Genomic DNA, 18363 nt, shown 5'->3' with positions numbered 1-18363 from the left:
CCGTTACACCAGTTCTGTCTGGAGGAATGGGCCAAAATTCCAGCAACTTATTGTGAGAAGCTTATGGAAGGATACCCAAAATGTTTGACCCAAGTTAAACAATTTAAAGGCATTGCTACCAAATACTAACAAAGTGAATGTAAACTTCTGACCCACTGGGAATGTGATGAAAGAAATAAAAGCTGAAATAAATCATTCTCTCTACTATTATTCTGACATTTCACATTCTTAAAATAAAGTAGTGATCCTCACTAACCTAAGACAGGGAATGTTTTCTACGATTAAATGTCAGGAATTGTGAAAAACTGAGTTTAAATGTATTTGGCTAAGGTGTATGTAAACTTCTGACTTCAACTGTAGCTCTTGCCAGTCACAGGCTTTCAGCTACTGACAAGAGGGCAGTCTCTGTTGCCAGACTGATGTCTGTCGAGTAGGTTGTTCTGTGTTAGAAAAGCAGACAACTGGTTGAATATGACCCTCTCAAGAGTTTTAGACAGGAAAGGTAGGAGAGCGACTGGTCTGTAGTTTTCGACTACTGTCATGTTATGCATTGGTTTTTTGAGCAGTGGGGTTACTCGAGCCTGCTTTAATGTATTGGGAAAGTTTCCTGTTGTGATGGATGTTTTGATAATGTGTGTGAGTGCAGGTTAGATTGATGGAGAGGCAACTTGCATAAGATGTGAGGGGATAGGGTCAAGTGGACAGGTGGCAGGACGGTTAGAAAAAAGCACTTTGGAGACCACAGTCTCGGAGAGAGGGGAGAAAGAGGAAAACGTTGTTGGATGTTGGAAGAGAGTGGCTATAGGTGTTAGGTGTAGAGAATGGCTGCTGATCTCGCCAATTTGTCAGTAAATAACGTGACAAAATCATCAGTAGTCACAGAAGTAGCAGGATGTGGTGGAGGAGGATAGAGAAGAGATGAGAAAGTTGAAAATAGTTTACGTGAATCTGAAGTGTTACTGATCTTATTCTGGTAATAATAAATTTTAGCACTGGAAACGCTGGCAGAAAAAGAGAAGTGATTGATACTTGCACAGGTCCGCAGGGTCATTTGACTTGTGCCACTTTCTCTCCACAGCCCTCAGCTCAGTGCCATGTTCACGAAATGTTCCTGACAGCCAGAGGCTGGAGGTACGAGGGCACACAATATCAAGACAAGATTTTAATGTTGAGCGAGGAGCATTTGTAGCTTCATTTAAATCAAGTTAGATAAATGGTTAGTGGATGGAAGGGATGCATTGTTTCGTTATTACAGATAATGCTACCTAAAGAAAAGAAAATGGGACTAAATTTTAGGTTCAAAATGAACGTTGTCTTGTATTATTTTATGATTTAATCACTTTCATCTTTGTTTCTTTAATACAATATATTAGTGAACATGCAGGTTTGCATTCAAAAAGCATAAGTGCAAACTGCTCCGTGGAAATAAAGCGAACTAATCTCACAGCACCTCCTGAGATGATTGGAGATCATTTGCAGAATTCTCATAGACAACATTATTCTTACAAACTATTCAGATGTATGAAACAGAGAAAAAGAGAGTGAGAACTCTTTACATGCGTGTTTCACTAGTCACGCTCCCGCTGCACGCCTCAAAAGAGTGAATCAAACACGCGCATTGACGGCTTCTCATTTGTCTGTTCTTAAAAATATAATAAATTGTGTTTCTTCGAGCGTGTGCATTAAATTTATTCAAGACGTCTTACAGGTATACCTGTGCATTTATGTGCATATACCTGTGCGTCTTACAGAGCAAAATTATCTGTGCATTTAATACTCATATTTGGATGAGGAGCTTGCGAATAAGGTGCTCCTCATCGCATTTAGTGGGTGGCAGGTGCTCATTTCGCACACTGAGCTACTGTTTAATATATTTGTATTTGGTGACTTTCCATATCCATGGTTTTGCCATTTCCCGATATTGTCGTTCATCGTCTGTCAATGAGTGTCGCAATTGGGATATTTGTAAGATATCATTGAGATCCGATTACATCGTCCCATCGCCCAGCCCTAGTTGACAAATGTTATATATGGGTTAAGGCGGTGCCCCGTACTGGACGGGGCCTATGGGCTGGAGCCCAGTCTAGCCCAATGGTAGGGCCAGCCTTGCATGTGGGCCTATATGTGTGTGTGTGTGTGCAGGGGCGCAACTACACATTTCCGAGCGTGTATGCAAAACAACATTTTGTGCCCCATGTATCTGTCAAGCGAGGGGAGGGGAGTGTCATCCTTTATAAGCGTTGGTGGGGGGATGTTGGAGGGGTCGAGGAGGCCGATTGCAACACCCTTTCAGTGAGCCGATGGTGCCCCCCCTTTACATGGTGCCCCAATGCATTGCATACCTTGCATATATGGTTTTTGCGCCTGTGTGTGTGTGTCAAAATGTATGGAATTACTGTAGTATGATAGAACATGAAAGCATATTCATATTCCATAGTACTCCAAGGTTCTTCAAGGAATACCATATCACCAAACAACAATAACAAAAAAAAACAAAAAAAAACATGGCATTTGTTACTTTATTAGTGAAGGCTCTTTGGGATCAAACCAGCTCAGCATACATGTATTTATGTCCAACGGGTCTCTTCACAAACCATTACAAGGCGAGGTGATGCTGAAATCCTGTAGTTGTGTTTGTGTCGCTGGAGAGCGCTGTTGAGTGTCTTAAAAAACGCGGCAGCGCTCGCGACACACAGCAGCGGCGCGTTCTCGGGACATCAAAGCAGAACTGGTTTCAAAGTAACAATCTCGGCGCGCCATCAAAGCCGCGGCAGGAAACAACAGAACGCGGAGAGTCTCAGCCTAAAGGGGTTTCCCGGGAGTTCGCGAGCCCACTGAAGTGCAACAACTCAAGAAAGCGAGATAACGAGGCAAAAGTGAAATTGGCAGGCGCGTGGTTATTGCGGAGCTCGTGCTGTTGCATTCGATTTCTACCATGCGAATATAAATCTCACGGATTATTGCTCGTACTGATATTACAGTTGTTCCATAACAGGACAAAGAGTTTGACAGCCTGAGCGTTTATAACGACATGGGGTAAGTGTGCTTAGTCTGTCATTATTTCTCACTTTAACTGAGCAAAGCTTCACTTTGACCGCCAAAACATATGACAACATGACAGAAGAACTTCTGCATGCCCTGAAAGGATTACAGTTACAAAAAGTTACTGCAACTATGTTAGATTAAGACTTTTATGTAAACTATTCTGGGTTAAAATAATCTGAAGGCTATTTTAAATGCTTGGGCCAAATATTTATTCACGTTTCTAAGCAATTTGAGGAAGTGTGATTACTTCTAACTGGAAACTAAGCATGTCATTATTTTATATATGGGTAGTTGATTATTGGGTAGTTGACAATCTATTTCAACAACAATTTAGTAACTTTTTTATTATTCTTTTTTTATAATTATTGTAGGGTGAATTGATTTTTAGTAATGGAAGAATATATGCATGCATGCATGATAAATGATTAAGATACATTGGACATGCTTTTGTCACAGTCACACCACAGGACCATTTAAGTGAACTGCAAAAAAGATGATTAAAAATGTTAAAAAAATTTTTTTAAAGAAGTTATAACCTGTCATAGCAACTAAAAATACACATTTTCTCTTTTTACATATTTAAATATTAACCTGAACTGAAGAAAAAAAAAAGTGTATTAGTTTAATGAGGTCATTTCAAGATCTTTCTGGTGAAAATATATTTTTACACATTCATTTAAAGAGTCTAATGTAATTAAGAATGAATGTTTTTCGTATTCACTTAGTAAAATGCTCAGATTATGTGTCACCTGAACTGACTGAAATGACTTATTCCAATAACTTCCTCCCCAACATCAGACACTTGACATAACATGACAGCGTGTCATTCTAAACAACATATAATGTGATTGTATGGAATTATTGACAGTCATTCTCTCCTTCCTAATGCTAGAAGAGCCTCATCTGTCCAGTAAGAATGTTTCCGTTGCACAGAGAGAGGTGAGTAAATGTCTTTGGTTCAAAACTCTCTGTTTGAGTGATAATGGCATGTGGGTTTAGTGTCTTAATCAGACTCAAATTATTCAGCTCCATTGGGTGAGATTTCATGCATATTTGGGTCGTCCTATAGAAAACGGGTGCAATTTGTGTCCCTCATTTACTGGTGATTCTCACAAAACCTGTCAAGACAATCTCGTGGTCATATTAAACCCCAAATCAATACAAAAAAATTTCTGATTATATTTTGCAAGAAGTAAATGAAGCCATTTAGGAAATTAAATTATGACTTTTTGCACTGTGATATTATTTTCAGGACACTTAAATGGACAGTTCATCCAAAAATGAAAATTCTCTCATCATTTACTCCCCCTCATGTCATCCCAGATGTGTATGATTTACTTTGTTGCAGAACATAAATGAAGATTTTTAGAAGAATATTTCAGCTCAGTAGGTCCTCACAATGCAAGTGAATTGTGACCGAAATGTAAAAAAGCACCAAAAAGCACATAAAGGCAGCATAAAAGTAATCCACATGACTCCAGTGGTTTAATCCATGTCTTCAGAAGTGATATGATAGGTGTGGGTGAGAAACAGATCAATAGTTAAGACCTTTTTTTTTTTTTTACTATAAATTCTCCCTGCCCAGTAGGTGGCGATATGCATGAAGAATGTGAATCACCAAAAACAAAAGTGAAAGTGAAAGTGGAGACTTATAGTAAAAAAGGACTTAAATATTGATCTGTTTCTCACCAACACCTATCATATCGCTTCTGAAGACATGGATTAAACCACTGGAGTTGTATGGATTACTTTTATGCTGCCTTTATGCGCTTTTTGGAGCTTCAAAGTTCTGGCTACCATTACTTTCATTGTGAGAATTGTCATTTTTTGATGAACTATCCCTTAAAGCACATTTTACCCCCAAACCACATCAGTGTCAGAAATTAACTTTTACACTAAGGAACAATATTTGCCCCTTGGATTCGATTTTCAAGGGCATTTTTTTCCCCTTAACCATATGAAACAAACTGTATTTCATCTGTTTATGTGAAATACATTAATTGAATCAATTCATAAAAACAAATTTGCAGGATTGAGGATTCTCGGGATTATCATAAGATTTAAATAAGCATCAGCTCATTTGGTATGCCTTAAAATGAACAACTTGGACAGTAATGGAATATTAAGAACTATTTTAGATGTTGCAAATTTAAAACCGAAGAATCTGTTGTGAGGGCGTTTTTTGTATATATGTATAGGATATACTCATATAGGAAATTAATGCAAAACTTTTTCTTCAATCCCCCCTCTCTATAGAATTTAGTTCACAAAATATATTAATAAAGACTTCTCCAGTTTGTGCTTCAACCCTGTTACCATTATATTTTCCCCCATTTTGAAGTGATAAACGAATCCATAAATATAAATAATAATAATAATATCCTAATTATACCATCATCCTTTCAGTAAGTGATCTCTTGTCCCTTTTATATTACTTTATGTTCTGTTATGCTTGTCAGTGAGGTACGATTTTAAAATGTCAACGCTGTTATGATGATTGTTTGTTAACTAACTGATAATTGAAAAGTGGATATCTGTGGAAATATCAGCATTAAATTCTTGAGCTCAAGACTTATGTCGAATTAAAACTGTCAACCCTGTTATCTTTCTAAAGGCATATTTATATGCTAACATGCATGTACTGTATATCTGCTCATTAGCTGCCACATTTAGATGGCACAATGCAATGGAAGATAAAGTCTTACAAAAATGAACTTTTAAAAATCACTGAGAGTGACCCATTTAGCTTGTTGTAAGTGGGACATATTCATGGGAATTATGACCTAGCTTGCATAGATGAGATAAATGGCTGTTAATCTCTGAGAGAAATGCTCATTCTGACACATAACATGATACCCAAGAAATGCTTGTTTATCTCACACACACTGCAGTACAAAAAAGGTCATGGGATTTTGTTTATGAAGCATACTGCATTTAGATTGTTTGTCAGTTGCCATGACGACTGCACAATATATGTTCCGCGGTATCTCTGATGTTCGTCAAAATGAGTTTTTAGTGTACTGTTTTTATTTACGCCTGATTATAATGGTGGTGTTGTGTTGTGAACTTCAGTAGCCCTGCGTTGGGTTAAAGCGTGCATGGATGGTTGAGTTAATTAGTTCAGGATCCAGAGCGTTGGTTAGGTGTGAAGCTATCGGGTCACAACATGCCTGGCCTAATTTCTTTTTTGTAACTGGAATATGTGTCCTTCAAACGATCCTTCTTGTTTTAAACTCCAAAAGTCACGTGAAATCAAAATAAACCCTGTTTACATTTTATAGACATGTTCCTGGTCTTATGTGCACGATTCATCAATCATGATTCATGATGTCATCAAGCACTCTTACTTTCAACCCCTCCCCACCAATTAGGCTCCATTCTGGTATGAAACACCCACTTTTCATGATCCAATCAATTCCCGATGGATAAAACCTACAGTCTGTTTCTTGTTGAAAGTCCCGTTTCACTCAGAAATATGATGTTATGGGGGGAAAAAGGGTTGCAAATGTTTGATGTTGACTTTTAAACTCACGTAAAACGTTACAAATAAGTGGGTTTATGTGAGTTTAAGAGGATTTATGAATTGGCTTTCACTTCAGATGAAATACAAAACTGATCAATAGTTTGTTTAGGAACTCTTGGAGATATTTGCTGATTTAAACGAGGTTCGGCATCTAAAATATGCTTACAAATGCCAATTTGCTCATATTTAACTCCCAAATCAACATAAAAAAAATTATGAAATTATATTTTGCATTAAGATAATGAAGCCTGCATTTAGGACCATTAATATTTTTTGCATTGTGACGTTATTTTCAGGACACTTGAGCACATTTTACCCGCCAGTTCTCATTCCTGTACAGCACGGGCTGTTTTAGTTTCACTATTCTCATTGTTTTCAATTAATCTCATTACCGTAACACAGTGATTTTTGTACTGTGTTATCGTAAAAAAGATGCAGTTACACAAGGATTATTATTATTATTATTAAAATCAGCAAAAATGAAAGGCAGCTCCAAGAGAGTACTAATATGATATATAAATACTTCACAATTTAAATATTATATAATCATTTTCAAATTGCGGTATAATGAGAGTATCAAAATTACCATCTTTTTTTGCATTACTTTTCTAAACATTTCGACGTATTATATTTGCCTGGTGGACAATAAAACAGGTGAATAAATCTCTTTAGACTTACATTTATAGGAGGTACCCGAGCAGGCAATATTTACCCCTGGATTCAATTATAAGAGGGATTATTTTTTTCTTTTTCTAGTTTTGTTTTTTAAATTTCCAGATATAAAACATCTCTGCAGTGCACATTAAGATCTGCACAGGGAAAGATTGCACAGCCTGATCTCATGAACATTGCGTGACCGTGGCAACATTTTTGTAAAACTAAATTATGTACTTCATTACACGTTTTGCTGCATTTTCCCTGTGATATGTCCAGCAGGGGGCACCAAAAGCGAGTGAAATGGTGTCGTAATCATACAAGGTTTTAAATGTGAATATTAGATGGAGGTTTAATGAGTAAAACATACCTCCCTAACCTAAAACTTTAAGTTAAACCTAACTAATAGCATCCTAAAAGCAAATGAGAGGTGAACAAAACAGACATTCTTACTCTAAACCAATGCCTAAACCTAACCGATAGTGTCCTAAAAGCAAATGCGACATGAACATTTTTTTTTGTTATAGTAATGTTCATTCTGTGAGACTAGGTTGTGATTGCAGTATATCTTACGCTACATGTTAATTTGATTCGAATGGCCCTCTCCATATCCTACATGTACGATAAAGATGCACCATGAGATTAATTTCTCAGTAAGAATGCTTGTAATTGCCTCATATAAACAAATGTGGAAATAAGGCAATTAGAGCTAAAATGTAAATGTACTGCTCGAGGGTTAAATTATCTGTTTTACACACACACACACACGTATAGACAGTACAGTTGCCTGTGGTTAATACATGACACTTATTTTCCAGTCAGCTGTGTGACTTTTAGGTTAACATGAAACAGCACTTACAACCCATAGAACTTCTGTAACATAACGTATTTCTGACTGAAAAAGAATAATCAATAAAAAATGTCAGACGGGACTTGATTTTATGCATTAGAAATTGATTGGATGGTGAAAAGTGGATGTTACCAGAATGGAGTCTGGATTGTGGAGGACGACAACTCCTGAGCCCTAACACACCGCCAGCACCTATTTTTGAGGAAGCTTTTTTACCGGGGTGTATCTGCATGTACCCCAATGCGAACACTTCTTTTTCAAACAGCCTGGTCTCATGAAAATTACGTGACCGTGGCAAATGTTTGCAAATTGACATTACATGGTTCATTACACGCATCGCGCCAGTTTAGATTTGAAATGATCACTGTGTGGCGCTAAAAGCGAGTTAAATGTTCTCCCAAACAAATTAAGATTAATGTTATATCAAGTTTTATATCAACAAAACCTACCTCCCTACCCCAAACCTTAAACCCAAACCTAAACCTATCCTATCCAATATATTATATGCAATTTCAAGACATTATATTTATTGATGGAATATATCTTTTTGTACATAGAATTGTACATATTTAAAAAGCTAAAATTTGACTAAAATAGATCATGAAAAACGAATTTGTACAATTCATTTTATCACAATGTATCTAAATAGAAGGTCCCTTGAATAATTAACAGAATTAGTCGGGGGATAATTTCTTTAATATGTAAGCAAAATGAACATTATAGCTGAAATATACCCAAATGAATTGGAATCGAATCGAAATCGAAACAAGAATTTGTGAATTGCAATCTAATTGAATCAGGAACTTTGTATCAACGCCCAGCTCTAGTATCTAGCGGTCAGTGCTGTTAGTTGCTCACTGAAAGTCAGTCTATGGAAATATATTCATGACAAATGTCTTTGAAACAAAAAAGCACACTGAATTGAGCTGATTGAAAATAAACAAACTGGACTGAAAGTGCGCGTGTTTTTGGAGGATGCAATTTCATATGGTTTTGCTCTGAGTATTTCAATTGAAAACATTTCACACAAAATTACATCTTTTTTTTTTCATCCCCTTTTCTCCCAATGTGGAATGCCCAATTCCCACTACTTAGTAGGTCCTCGTAGTGGCGTGGTTACTCACCTCAATCCGGGTGGCAGAGGACAAGTCTCAGTTGCCTCCGCTTCTGAGACCGTCAATCCGCGCATCTTATCACGTGGCTCGCTGTGCATGACACCGCGGAGACTCACAGCATGTGGAGGCTCATGCTACTCTCCACAATCCACACACAACTTACCACACGCCCCACTGAGAGCGAGAACCACTAATCGCGACCACGAGGAGGTTACCCCATGTGACTCTACCCTCCCTAGCAACCGGGCCAATTTGTTTTCTTAGGAGACCTGGCTGGAGTCACTCAGCACACCCTGGATTCGAACTCGCGACTCCAGGTGTGGTAGTCAGCGTCAGTACTCCTTGAGCTACCCAGGCCCCACTAATTTTCATTTGTTAATGAACTTGAAGTATTTGTTGAAGTATATGCATGATCACACTTTTTTTTTTTAAATCACCACTTTTTTTTTTTTCCACTAAAAGGGTTGACGACGTGTGCAGGTCTTTGTGCGAACTGGTGGTTTAAAATCTCTAATAGGGTTTAAAAACCGAACGCTGAATGGAACGAGTGTCAGCATGTGTTATACTGTATAAGTAATCTGCCTTTCATTCAGACCGCAGAAAAATTACAATAATGCATTCATACATGACTCATGTTGCCTATTGTAACAAGAAGGTTTTTCTCAAATTAGCTCTTTGACTAAAAGACTTTCTTCTTTTTACTGATTTTATGGTAAGGTATAGTGTAGATAAAGACTTCGGCATTAATGCTCGGCCTTCTGTTCTTCATGCTAGTAATGGCAATCCATTAAGGTGAATTAATTGTACATTAATTGAATTAATCCAGATCTTATGGATTCTCATCCGGGTTTAATTTTTCTCTCAGAATACTTTCACATCTGCTGTCGTTTACTTTTAGGTTTTGTTTAAATTAGGGGTTTTCAATTATTGTTTGATCTGAAAATATTTTTTGTGAAAAAAGCATTTTCAAAAATACAATAAGGCAACCAAAGCCGAAGTGAAGAAGCTAAAGTTCAGCTAAATGTTCCATTGTCATTGAATGTAGGCCCTATTAAAATATGTACATTAAATAAGTATTATTTGAATGGCTTTGCAATCCAAGCATCATAGTTATGTAAATAAAGGGCAAAGATGAAGCTGTCAGGGGTCTAAGGGCTTTGAACTGTAACACGCTTATCACATGCAGTTGGATGGTAAAATGTTAGCTGTCAGATTTACAGAGAAATCAGTCAAGTTATGACATGTTATGTCATGATGACACATAATGGTTCAGTCTCATGTGACATCTAATTTGCTGCCTATTCCACTCATGTTATTATCAAGTGTTTGATACGTAGTGTGACCAGACGCCCCAATTAAATGGAGACAGTCCCAAGAAAGTGCCATTTTTCCTGCTCATTAGTTTTAGCTTTAGTTTTATTAGTTTTATTAAATAAACATTTTATACTGGCATCTTTTTCTATCGTGAGAAACCAGCAGCAGTGTGATGTCCTTAAAGAGAGGGTACATTTTATAAATATTAATACGATTATATTGATCAAAATTTCGATAAAAAAAGTTTTTCTAAATCTGCAAGAAATTTTGCAAAATATATGAAAATATTTACATTGTGGTAACACTACAGATATGAAGTTGAGAGACATACAGTAACTTTTTCTTAAAATATAATTAATATATTCATGTTAAACTAAATCCATTTTCATTATACACGTATTGGTGTTAAAGTTATTTTGTTACAATTAAATCCCAGGATACCTCTTACAAGTATGAGCGAGAAATGCCAATTGTGCTACACATGTCTCAAGCTCAATAAAATATGTATTTTATAAGAAAAAAAGAACTTTTATCAATGCAAAAATTGCTTACATTTTACAGAATACAAATGTGCACTTTTTACGATTTATTGGTATTTAAATTGGTAAATACTTTTAAGGGAAACCATCTGCCACTTCACATGAAGAATCATAATGTTATGTATTTATTATTGTAATATTAATGATTTGCTTATTGTTTATTTTATATGTTTAGAAATGTATAAATATGAATAATATATATAATGTAAATATTATAAAAATATATAAACAATTACATAAATGATTATTAATAAATAAATGTAAAATTAAAAAGAAATTTGTACATTATTTATAACATATACATTTTATATATTTAAAAATATTTATAATACAGTGCCCTCCACTAATATTGGCACTCTTTGTTAATGAGCAAAGACGGCTGTGAAAGAAATATTTATATTGTTTATCTTTTTTATCTTTCATTCGAAATATTAACAAAAACCTAACCCTAATCCTCTAATGGATATCAAACAATTGCAAACACAACACAAGTTTTATAAAAAACAAATATGTTTGTCAAATAAATGTGTGGCACAATTATTGGCACCCTTTTATTCAATACTTTGTGCAACCCCTGTTTGACAAGATAACAGCTCTGAGTCTTCTCCTATAATGTCTAATGAGGTTGGACAACACATGGTAAGTGATCCGAGACCATTCCTCCATACAGAATCTAAACAGATCCTTCAAATTTGGAGGTCCATGATGGTGGACTCTCCTCCTCAGTTCACCCCACAAGTTTCTATGGGGTTCAGGTCAGGGGACTGGGATGGCCATGGCAGAACCTTGATTTTGTGGTCCGTGAACCATTTTTGTGTTGATTAGGATCATTGTCTTGCTGGAAGATCCAACCAGGGCTCATTCTAAGCTTTCTGGAAGAGGCAGTCAGGTTTCTGATCTGTTGGTTTTTGATAGAGTCCATGATGCCAAGTATCCGACCTCTGTCAGAAAAACAACTCCACAACATTAAAAATCCAGCACCATATTTAACCGTTGGCATGAGGTACTTTTCCATATGGCTACCTCTCTGTGTGCGCCAAACCCATCTCTGGTGTTTGCTGCCAAAAAGCTCTATTTTTGTTTTATCTGACCATAGAACCCAGTCCCATTTGAAGTTCCAGTAGTGTCTGGCAAACTGAAGATGCTTGAGTTTGTTGTTGGATGAGAGCAGAGGCTTTTTTTATTGAAACCCTCCCAAACAACTTGTTGTGATGTAGGTGACGATTGATTGTAGATTGGAGGTTTTCTGACCCCAAGACCCAACTAATTCCTGCAATTCGCCAGCTGTGATCCTTGGAGAATTTTTGGCCACTCGAACCATCCTCCTCACCTTGCGTGGAGACAATATAGTCACACGTCCTCTTCCAGGCCGATTCTTAACATCTCCAGTTGACTGGAACTTCTTAATTATTGCCCTGATGGTGGAAATGGGTATTTCAATGCTTAAGCTATTTTCTTATAGCAACTTCCCATTTTGTGAAGCTCATCGTAAGATGTATGATGGATTGATCCATTTTGATGGATAACTTGGGTATTTTGGCTTGTGTGTTACCTCATATTTACACTCCTGTGAAACAGGACGTCATGGCTGAACAATTTCATGTTCCTAGTCACCCAGGTGTACTAAAATATTTAATATTGGCAGACGCTTTGGATAAAAGCGTCTGCCAAATGAATAAATGTAAATATGAATGGGAATATATTTATATATTTTAATATTTGAATATATTTTATAATTTCTAGGGGTGCCAATAATTGTGCCACACATATATTTGGCAAAAATATTAGTTTTTTGGATAAAACTTGTGTTGTGTTTGTAGTTGTTTGACATCCATAAGAGAATAGATTTTTCTTGATTTTTTTGAAAGATCAAAAGGATAAACAATAAAGACATTTTTTTCACAGCCTTCTTTGCTCATATTTACTAAAGGTGCCAATATTAGTGGAGGGCACTGTATTATAATAATAGTATAAATATAATTAAATAAATTGCTAAATTAAAAAAGTTTTTGTTATTAAAAATTGTTTTAGTATAAATATTTAAAATATATATATTTAAAAATATTTATAATAGTTAAAAAATAATTAAATAAAATGCTAAATAAAATAAAAGTTGTATTTAATGTTATAAAATATTTATAAAATATAAAAATGTATAATACATTGTATGTTTATGCATTAAAAAATATTTACAACAATTAAATAAATGCTAATTAAATAAAATGCTAAATTAATGACTGCTTTGGTAAGAAGTACCGAAAAACAAGTATTCACTTATATTGGCTTTGAGTACGATTGCCCGGTATATATCAGAAATTGAAGTATACACCTGTGCATACAGTTTTTTTGCTGGTTTTGGATCTCTGCAGAATTTAGGAATATTATCGCTTGTTTTGTGTATGCGTTTTGTTTCTCATGTGTTTGTGTTTGTTGTGGTAGGGAGCAGCCCATCTTCAGCACACGAGCTCATGTGTTTCAAATCGATCCCGCCAGCAAACGCAACTGGATCCCCGCCAGCAAGCATGCGGTCACCGTCTCGTTCTTCTATGATGCAAACAGACACGCCTACCGCATCATCAGTGTGGCAGGGACAAAGGTGAGCATCTTTCTGTAGTTTAGAGCTGTCTGATCAGCCTTCTTTAGGTAGAAGAGTGTGGAGAGTCTATGCATGTTCCAAAACCTATAAATCTGGTGTTTCATACAGTTTCAGGCTAATATGAAGTTTACTGCTTCATTTTGGATATATAACCTGCAAACATTCTGCAGAGTGCAGATTGAATTCTATATAACCACTAAAGGTCAAATGGTTTCATGTATTGATGCATAATAGGCTATATCTGTAAACATATCAGCATTTTATAGTATATATTTATCAATTAGAAACTGAAATTATCAAGGCCTATTTTTTCAGTTCAGAGTATTTCTGCAGTATGCAGAATTTGTATTGTGTGCAGTGTTTTATGGAATGTATGGTATGGAATACCTTCTATTTACAGTATTTTGAAAGAACTGGAAGTAAAATCAGTCACAATTGTCAACATTTAATTCATAAATTTATTGGATTGCAAACAGATGGATTTAATTAAAATTGCAACATAACTATTAGGGATGGGAAGTTCCGATTCCAATTCTTTCAGCGCTGTTTGTTTTGCGCTGTCGATTCAAAAGAACCGGCTCAGAAGAGTCATTTGTTTGGGAATCGGACTACACTAGTCGCGCTATGTATTTTGCGCTGTCGATTCAAAAGAACCGGCTCAGAAGAGTCATTTGTTTGGGAATCGGACTACACTAGTCGGCTATGCATTTCACGCTGTTGATTCAAAAGAACCGGCTCAGAAGAGTCATTTATTTGGGAATCGGACTACGCTAGTCACGCTATGTATTTCACGCTGTTGATTCAAAAGAATCGGCTCAGAAGAGTCATTTGTTTGGGAATCGGACTATGCTAGTCGCGCTATGTATTTCACGCTGTTGATTCAAAAGAACCGGCTCAGAAGAGTCATTTGTTTGGGAATCGGACTACGCTAGTTGCGCTATGTATTTCACGCTGTTGATTCAAAAGAACCGGCTCAGAAGAGTCATTTGTTTGGGAATCGGACTACGCTAGTTGCGCTATGTATTTCATGCTGTTGATTCAAAAGAACCGGCACAGAAGAGTCATTTGTTTGGGAATCGGACTACGCTGGTCACACTGTGTGATTTACTCACCCTCATGCCATCCCAGATGTGTATGACTTTCTTTCTTCTGCTGAATACAAATTAAGATATTTAGAAGAATATTTCGGCTCTGTAGGTCCTCATAATGCAAGTGGCAAAATTATTAACCTCCAAAATCGACAAAGGCAGCATAAAAGTAATCCATATGACTTCAGTGGTTTAATCCATGTGTTCAGACACGAGATGATAGGTGTGGGTGAGAAACAGATCAATATATCAATGATCAATGATTTTTTTTGTCATAAATTCTTCTCCCTGCCCATTAGGGGGCGATGTGCAAGAAAGATCTGAATCACCAAAAACAGAAAAAGGAGAATGAGAAAGTGAGAGTAAAGTGGAAATTGACTGAGCAAGGAGGAGAATTAATAGTAAAAAAAGGACTTAAATATTGAACTGTTTCTCACCCACACCTATTAAATCGCTTCAGAATATATGGATTTAACCACCAGAATCGTCTGGATACTTTTATTTTGCCTTTGTCTGGATTTTGGAGCTTCAAAATTTTGGTACCCATTCACTTGCATTGAATGGACCTACTGAGCTGATAAATACTTCTAAAAATCTTAATTTGTGTTCTGCAGAAGAAAGAAAGTCACACACATCTGGGATGACATGAGGGTGAGTAAATGATGAGAGAATTGTCATTTTTGGGTGAACTATCCCTGTAAGGGTCATTGATTCGGAAATCTAACTACACTGGTCATGCCTGTGTGTTTTGCGCTGTAGATTTAAAAAGAACAGGCTCAGAAGGGTAATTTGTTTGTGAATTGTACTACACTAGTCGCGCAATGTGTTTCGTGCTGTTGATTCAAAAGAACTGGCTCAGAAGAGTCATTTTAAAGGGGTCATGTCATGGATTTTTATTTGATTTTCATACTTGAGATCCACTTATTATGTTAGTAAAGTTTTCTTGCACAAAACAATAGTCAGAATGTAGTATTACATGACACTGGCTTTCACATTACTGTTGGGTGACTTTATGCCACTCCTGGCGCAAAAATTCAAGCATCTCGGCTTTGTTTGATGGCTTGTGGCCATCAATCTTCCTCTTGATCACACTCCAGAGGTTTTCAATGGGGTTCAGGTCTGGAGATTGGGCTGTACAGTAACATATAGCATATAACAATTATGTATTTCTTTGGTGAGATATAATTCATATCAAACAAACTCAGGCATAGGGCTGTCACAATGATGAAATTTGGCTGACGATTAATTGTCTTGTAAATTGTCATATTTTTTAAGGCGTGCTTTTTTTCTGCATGTGTGATTCATACATCTCAAGTCATTTTTACATATTTAACTTCAAATATATAAATCAAATTATTAAATGTGGATAAACTATGATTTCCTTTTTTAAGGCTTTAAAAACTTATGAATGACATGAAAAATAATGTTTTAAATATCAAAATATTTCTAAATACTGAAAATGACTTTTGCATTTATATTTTACATTTACACTGTAAACTGTTGAAAACAGGAATGCATGATAAGTAACACACAGTGACACATATTTACATTTACATTTATTCATTTGGCAGATGCTTTTATCCAAAGCGACTTACAAGAGAGGAAAACATAAGCGAATCATCTTAAGGAGACAGTGGTATGAAAAGTGCTGTATTACAAAGATTCACTAGCATCAGAATAGTATTCAAAACAGAATAAAGTGCAACAGAAATTTTTATTTTTTTATTTTTTAATGACTGGTTAAGTGCTCATGGAAAAGATGTGTTTTTAGTCGTTTTTTGAAGACAGAAAGTGAGTCAGCTTCACGGATGGAGTTGGGAAGGTCGTTCCACCAACGTGGTATGATGAAGCTGAAAGTCCGGGAAAGTGTTTTGGTGCCTCTTTTTGTTGGTACAACAAGGCGACGTTCCTTAGCCGACCGCAGGCTTCTAGTGGGCACGTAGCTCCGCAGAAATGATTTTAGGTATGCTGGAGCAGACCCAGTGACTGTTCTGTATGCCAGCATCAAAGCTTTGAATTTGATGCGTGCATCAACCGGCAGCCAGTGAAGAGAGACAAGGAGTGGTGTAACATGTGCTCTCTTTGGTTCATTAAAGACCAGACGTGCTGCTGCATTCTGGATCATTTGGAGGGGTCTAGTTGCACATGCAGGGAGGCCTGCAATAAGAGCGTTACAGTAGTCCAGTCTAGTTATAACAAGTGACTGGACAAGCAGTTGTGTGGCATGTTCAGAGAGGAAGGGTCTTCCTGATATTGTCGAGTGTAAATCTACATGATCTTGCGGTCTTTGAGATGTGGTCTGTGAAATTTAGTCTGTTGTCGATGGTTACCCCATAATACATATATTATGATTCAATATGTCTCGAATCATCATGTTATAATCTAGCTGCATTAAGCGTGTGCGCTCGAGGGATGAGTGTCCCGTGACAGAGTGTACATCAGCCGGGTGCAGTCTCAATCTCTCCCCTTTAGATCGGGACATTAATTAATTAATTTTTTATTATTAATTTTTATTATTAATTTTAGTATTATTGGACATTCACACAACTCATAGAAGAGACGCTGACCGCACAGAGAAATGCCAGTTTCGTAGTTTATAGTTATTTACATGATCTGCTTCCATATTTTTTTGAACTTTAATAAAGCTATAACGCATTAAATATAACTGCATTTAAGATGTAATGCCGGGGTGTTTCCTTTAAAGAGCTCCGGCTCCACTTACTGTATTCCACAACAAGAGTGCTTCTGTATTTACTTATTTAGTATTTTTTGCATTATAATTCCCTCATACTTTATGATCTACATCACCTGAATCGGTTTGGAAAGTTTAGAGTGCACCTGTACTGTGAGCTAATCGTTTGAGCCCTAGTTGACAAATTATGCAGATGTATTATTTGTCAACATTATTAACCATTTTTAACAGCAGACTATGTATTAAATGTGAATTCATATAAGCAAAGTGAAGTCAGGCCCATGGGTAATTTTTATGTGTAATTTATTATATTTATATTATATTTTCATTATAGTAGGCAATAGTAAAATATTTATTTCTTAATTTCTTCACTTTCACACGTTATTTTAATGCTCTGATTAAACCCTTGAGCCCTTATTTGTTATGAAGCAAAATCTTTGAGGTGTCGTTTCATCATTTTATCTCTCCACAGAAATAGAGTAAGCGTGTGTCTCATCTGTGTGCGTGTATGAACCAGGAATATTTGCCATTACATGATCGTTTAAAGTGAAACCGGAGCGCTGTGCGTTCACTATCAAAGTTTATACTTGTTTGTTTATATTTTCGTGGGAGTTTGGCACAAGCTTCTTCAGGACAGGAGCTGATCTGCAGTTTGACTCGATGACGCTCGGACTGAATAACACACAAAAGGTCCGTTCATGCATTTATACAGTATATTCGCTTCAAATTCCCTTATCTGGTCATTAAAATGTGATTGGAATTTGAATGTCCAATAATCGCGGTTGTCTTAAATAACCGTGATCAGACGGTTATTTAATAATTGTGACAGGCCTGCTCAGGCAAAATAAACATTAGAATTACATTCGTTATGCAACAGCATTACTGTCGTGTCCAATTTAGCTGGCACTGCTCCATCTTTCATTACAAGTTTCTTTGCAATGCCTGAA

At 36.4% G+C, this 18363-nt stretch overlaps 1 protein-coding gene across 1 annotated transcript in view; it reads left to right on the top strand.

Annotated features, from left to right (window-relative positions):
- Window positions 1-2738: 2738 nt before the first annotated feature.
- LOC127441448 (homer protein homolog 3-like) overlaps window positions 2739-18363 on the top strand; it is a 52057-nt gene continuing 36432 nt past the window's right edge. The window contains exons 1-3 of the mRNA XM_051698896.1: window positions 2739-3036; window positions 3938-3984; window positions 13480-13636. Of these exons, the coding sequence (XP_051554856.1) occupies window positions 3962-3984; window positions 13480-13636 (180 nt within the window). The 5' untranslated portion in view covers window positions 2739-3036; window positions 3938-3961. The remainder of the gene's footprint in view (window positions 3037-3937; window positions 3985-13479; window positions 13637-18363) is intronic.

The sequence above is a fragment of the Myxocyprinus asiaticus genome, chromosome 5, assembly GCF_019703515.2.
Source record: "Myxocyprinus asiaticus isolate MX2 ecotype Aquarium Trade chromosome 5, UBuf_Myxa_2, whole genome shotgun sequence".
Lineage (NCBI taxonomy): Eukaryota > Metazoa > Chordata > Actinopteri > Cypriniformes > Catostomidae > Myxocyprinus > Myxocyprinus asiaticus.
The sequence above is the reverse complement of the archived record's forward strand: the minus strand, read 5'-3'. Positions and strand labels throughout refer to the sequence as shown.